The sequence below is a fragment of the Neolamprologus brichardi genome, chromosome 3, assembly GCF_056152115.1.
Source record: "Neolamprologus brichardi isolate AB-2024 chromosome 3, ASM5615211v1, whole genome shotgun sequence".
Lineage (NCBI taxonomy): Eukaryota > Metazoa > Chordata > Actinopteri > Cichliformes > Cichlidae > Neolamprologus > Neolamprologus brichardi.
In genome coordinates, this window is record NC_142106.1 from 241561 (window position 1) to 247733 (window position 6173).

The 6173-nt window shown below is 42.5% G+C and overlaps 1 protein-coding gene across 1 annotated transcript in view; it reads left to right on the forward strand.

The window, feature by feature from the left end:
* LOC148103069 (uncharacterized) overlaps positions 1 to 5838 on the forward strand; it is a 34207-nt gene extending 28369 nt beyond the window's left edge. Inside the window, exons 12-13 of the mRNA XM_087831202.1 lie at positions 4042 to 4088; positions 4237 to 5838. Of these exons, the coding sequence (XP_087687328.1) occupies positions 4042 to 4088; positions 4237 to 4772 (583 nt within the window). The 3' untranslated portion in view covers positions 4773 to 5838. The remainder of the gene's footprint in view (positions 1 to 4041; positions 4089 to 4236) is intronic.
* The last annotated feature ends 335 nt before the right edge of the window (positions 5839 to 6173 follow it).

The window sequence follows — 6173 nt, forward strand, 5'->3', positions numbered from 1 at the left end:
TCTCTCACTTTAGCATAGTCCCGTTGGTCTGCATCACTTAACTTTAGTCCTCTCAGGACGTCATCCGCTTCGTCTCCCATACAATATATGAGAGTATTTACTTGATTTTCCTCCGAGCTCGCAGACAGATTACTTGCCTGACGGAATCTCTCGAAGCGACGGACCCATCTTGTCCATTCGTGTGGTTTGGAAAAATCAAAGGGCTCCGGTGGTTGGATGCTAAACGTAGCGCTGGGAGTGTTAGCCGCGGTGCTAACTCCTGCCCTCGGACGATCGTCTACGTCGTCATTCTGCATTTTGTTTCCACCTTCCCCTTCTCCTCACACTCGGCAGATGTCTGGAGTCTTACGATTCACACAGCACTTCTGACACCATGTGTGATTCTTACTCTGAATCTGAATAAGTACGCGGGACCACTGTGTGCGGTAAGACCATCTCTTTACTCACTGTATGCCATCTCCCGGCATGCATTGCCAGTGCGTAACACGTAATTACACAATCAAACAATGAACACATACTGCCCATACAACAAATGTACCAGAGACAATTATGAATACACCACACCTAGCACTAGCTGCTCACATTGTTAAAAGGGAAGGGAAAACGATATTAGCATTAGCTGGTAATAATTATTCACCCCTAATGAGAATTAGCCACTAATGGCAGCATACTTAGCATTAACTCCTTATATCGGTTTAATGCAAATGATGCTAACTCGCATTAAATTAGCATTAGCTATAACAGCAGTATATTTAGCAGTAGCTGCTCACATTGCTATAAAGCAAAGGAAAACGATATGAGCATTAGGTTCTAATGCGTATTTGCCTTAAATTAGATGTAGGTGCTAATGGCGGCCTACTTAGCATTAGCAGCTCAGATTGTTGTAATGCTAGGGAAAAGAGTGTTAGCATTAGCCGTTCACATTGTTTTAAAGTTAAGGGAAATAGTGTTAGCATTAGCTACTCACATTGTTAAAAAGTAAGTGTTAGCATTAGTGCATAATGCTAATTCACATGAAATTAGCAATAGTTAATAACGGCAGCCTATTCAGCAATAGCAGATAAGGTTGACCCCACTGGAAAAGTTCAGAACTAAAGATTTAGGAGTTTCTCGATAGCTCTTTCTCATTTGACAAAAAAATTAATTCTGTTATTAAAACCAGCTGTAAGGTTCATATTGTTGATTGTCATTTATGCTTAGATATATTTACTCATATATGCTGAGAGTTTTATAATCGATTGTGTGTTTCTTTTCCAATTATTCTTTAAAAGTCAGGTCAAGGCTCCAAAAGCCCAAAGGCAAAACAACAGTTTTTGTTTGCTTGATCATTTTAGTTCAGCTGGGTGCCTTTGCTTTGTTATATTTCTTTAAGAGTTCAAAATGTGTTAATTACATGAATAAAATGTAATTTTCTCTGTAGCACTTCATGGAGTTCATAAGCAACACACCTTAGTTGTTCACACAAAGGTAAAAAACAATATATACAGTGTTATCTTCATTTTAGATGTCAAAAAGTATTTGCGGCTCCCAGAGTTTTCTTTTGCGTGGAAATCGCGTCCAAATGGCTCTTTGGGTCTTAAAGGTTGCTGACCCCGATCGATATATGTATTTTTTGTCTGCTTATTCTATTGGTTTTTGTTTTTTGCCCTTTCTCCCTGTCCCTCTTCTCAGCTGTTTTTCTTTCTCCCCTTTCTTTCCCCCAGTCAAGTCCTGTATTCAGCAAGTGAAAATAAAATAAACAATAAAAGGTGAATCAAATAGACCATTACGGCAAAGCTGGGATGGTCAGTTTGGTAAAGTAAATCCGTTGGGCATCTTTCTTCGCCTTTAGACAATAATTCTGATGGCAAAAGAACCAAACGGGACAGGTAAAAAAAAAAAAAAGAAAAAGGTTGCTGACCCCTGGTATAGGAGGACACCTACCCTGTATCTGCTTAAGTATAAGAGCCCTTTGTTAGGGGGACCGCTGGACTCTTAGCACCAGCTTTGGGGTCACATCTGGGTCACATCTGGGTCACACACACACAACACACACACACACACACACACACACACACACACACACACACACACACACATACATACCTACACTATGCACAGACTGGTACTCTTTGTTCATACCTGTGTAAGACGTCATATGTTAATGAACGTATGCATATTCATGTAACCTCAATAAAGAGCAGTGTTACGAGGGAGCAGACGAGAGCGACTGAGGTCAAGAGAAGGAACGGCGCTGTCACAGTTCTCTCTCAAACTGTGATCTCGAGATGAAACTATGATCTCGAGATCATAGTTTGATCTCGTGCATGAGATCAAAGAGCTCTGCTTGGTGCTTTTAGCTGTTGTAGTAGAATTGACCCTGTGCACGAGAAAATGCTAACTTCCTGGTTTGAGACCGGATGTGGGGTTGTACATTTCCGGTAGCTTTACTTTGCGGTCAATTGCTACTGCGAAGATATTCTCCAAAATCATGTCCAAAACTCGAAAACGGAAAGATGGCATTAAGTTACAAAGAGCAGAAGGTGGGAACACTCACCGCTGTTGTGTCATAAAAAATCTAATGATCAACTTTGACGTTTAAAGAGTTTAGATCGATCAGTTGTTTACATCACTCAACACAAGCAGAACTGCAGCAGAAACATCGTCCACATTCAGAAGCACATCTCTGTATAGTGACTGGTCTCATGATTTAAACAGGCAAATGTTCAGCATTCAAACTACAGGTGAAGGATAGTCAAACCAGATGTTTCCCGTTATGTTGAGATCAGCTAGTCAAGTACACACCTACACAGCATGTTAACAAACCGTGAAAAAAGCCACACAAATGAATGATTGCTGGTAATGGTTTCTATACATTAGTATTTACGAAGGGTATGTTGTGACTTACCTTCAAAATTACAGCGGTCCCTCGTTATAATGCGGTTCACCTTTCATCTCGCTGTTTCACAGCTTTTTTAGTGCAAGTTTGCATGTTTTTTTACGTCACATTGTGTCCTGATCGCTGCAGACGATCTCCTCCGTGACGTCTCTCCTGTACAGAATCGCTGCATCGATGCAGCAGTGTGACTCTGAAGTGCAGCGCTGTATGTCCACGATGTCCACCAAACGTTTTGCACCGTCAAAAAATAAAATTGGCTACTTGATTTCACCTATCACTGCTTATTTTTAGAACATAACACCCGCGATAAACGAGGGACAGCTGAGAAATATAACATTTGAATCCATTTTCTCTTTTGCCCTGAGGCGCGGGGAAAAATATCGACAAGTCGATGAACATCATTTACAGATATATTGGGTAAATGCCCGAGACATCTATAGAAATGTAAATCGCCGCTTGATTCATTCATTTGCTTAACTTGTTTTGGACCGTAAACCAGGCGCGAATAGGACACCGGAAACAAAGCTCCCCACAGGAGTTTCCGCACCGGAAGTAGCATATGCTAACGTGCACATAGTCTATTGTCTGGTTCCAGCTGGCTCTGTGCTAGACGACCCATCACCAGCTTTTTCCAGCTTTTTCCACTGGTTACCAGTACGTGGTAGAATCCACTTCCAGATCTGGTTGTTTGTCTTTAAATCTCTGAATGGATTGGCTCCATCTTATCTCTCTTTAACAAAATAATCCAAGTCGAGCCCTCAGGTCTGCAGATAAGTAGCTTCTGACCAGAACTAGACGTAAAAACAGAGGTGAGCTTTATCGATCGCTGCAGCCAAACTCTGGAACAGTCGCCCTTCACATCAGGTCGTCACCAACACTCGACATTTTTAAAACCCGGTTGGAAACACATTTGTACTCTGTAGCTTTCAATTCTGACGAGTCTTTATAGTAATTACTGTGTATGTTTCCTATTTTCTCTCTACTCTGTGCAGCACTTTGGCTCAAGCTGTTTTTAAATGTGCTGATAAATAAATGTAGATTTCTTTGAATAAAACAGTGGAGCCGAGCTTTGAGCTCAGTGTGTAACAGTGTGTGTATGAGAGCCATGTAATGTCCATGTGTGCATGCTGACTGTGCTGCTCTGACCCCCCTCCTCCTTTCAGGGTGGAGCCTGCTGGAGTCCGATGGTTGACACCAGGTCTGAGGAAGTGTAAGTGTGTTTTTAATGGGATTCATGAAAACAAAGCAGCACACATTCAACCATCTTCATCATGTCAGGAGTCATCATCAAAGTGTCAATCAATGAACAGATGATGGATCAATAACTGCAGCTGGATTGTGTTTGTTCTCTCCATCAGATTCCTGTCAACTCACAATCGACACAAACACAGTGAACACAAACCTCCAACTGTCTGACAACAACAGGAAGGTGACACATGTGTGGGAGGTTCAGTCATATCCTGATCATCCAGACAGATTTGATGTTCGTCGTCAGCTGCTGTGTAGAGATGGTCTGACTGGTCGCTGTTACTGGGAGGTCGAGTGGAGAGGAAACGTTTATATATCAGTGAGTTACAGAAGCATCAGAAGGAAAGGAGACAGTAATGACTGTGACTTTGGATGGAATGATCAGTCCTGGAGTCTGTACTGCTCTGATGATGGTCCTGAGTGTGTCTGGCACAATAACAGGTCAACATCCATCTCCTCCTCCTCCTCCTCCTCCTCCGTCTCTAACAGAGCAGCAGTGTATGTGGACTGTCCTGCTGGCACTCTGTCCTTCTACAGAGTCTCCTCTGACACTCTGATCCACCTCCACACCTTCAACACCACATTCACTCAAACTCTTTATCCTGGGTTTAGGTTCTGGTCTGGTTCGTCAGTGTCCCTGTGCTGAGTGGGGTGTAAAGAGTGTCTCCTGTTACAGAAACACTCTGACTGTTGAACAGATAGTTCAGTCTGTACATGTCTGTCTCTTTCACTCACAAACACGTTTTCAGATTCATGGATTCAATCAGTTGATGTTTGAAACTCTTCTAAATGATTCCTTGTAAACTTCTTCCTCTTCAGTCACAAACAAACAGGAAGTGATGTCACATGTGTTCCTGTCCACACAGCAGAATGAGTCTATTGCTGACAGTGATGTACAAACAGAGTGAGCATTTCTGAGGCCCAAAATAAACTGAGTAGTTCACTGAATGAACAATGGACTGTGAGCTCAGTTCCTTCATCATTAGTATGGATTATATATGTATATGTATTATATTAGTATCATATATATCAGGTGCTGCTGGTTTCAGTCATTGTGCAAATGTGCTGTTTGTAAGGTTGTAAAGCTGCAGTCAGCTGAGACTGAAGAAGTCACCTGATCAGTGAGCAAACGTTTGTGAAAACGTCCAGATGAACAGAATCAACCTTTTGGGATCAGCCAGCAATGCAGCATCATTGTTGTTCAGGTTCAGAGGTTTGCAGGAATGAACTGATGACCAGAAACAGCTGCAAAGTCCAATAAAATACCAGCTGGAGTTCAGCTGCATTTGAAGAAGTCAAAGAAAAGTAAGGATGGCAAAGGGCGATGTTTTCTTCCAAAGAACTGAAAACATGGTCGACGCCTCATTAGAAGAATAATCTGGACATTTGTGAGGAACTCTAACCAAGAAAGCAACACAAGAAAGCAACGTCAAACAGATCCAACAGACAGTTTCCATGACTGGAAGTGTTGAGTGTAAAAATGCTACATTGCATTATTGCATCCTCTCACCACAGGAGGTGCTGTTGGCACCACTGATTGCTGATCAGCTGTTCTCTGATGATCTGATTGATACTGTGAATAACGGGACTCACTGAACTCTGTGACACAGTGAAGATTACAGAGTTTAACTTCAACATCTGACTGACGTCACACAGACAGAAGGATGAACCAGTGAGGCACAGAACACAGTTACTGGAGATACTGGATCAGCTCCATGTGAACCTCTGATGGAGAAGCTGCTGAGCCAGAGAAACATCAGGACATGACAGGCAGCTGCACTTATCTAACAACATGTAGCAGAGCTGATCTATGTTAGAGGATCTATCACAGCAGCTGAAGCCAAAGTCCAACACTGGATAGCAGCTGAGCCTGTGCTGAGTGTAGTGTTACAGGAAAAGGGCAGAAACACTGACACTGGTAGCTCACAGTGATGCTGACTGGGGCACAGAGCTGAATGATGCAGCATCAGGACACTGTTTCAGTCTGACTGACAGAGAAACCTGTAGCTGTATCTACATGTGAGGCAGAGGCTACACAAGCAGCTTT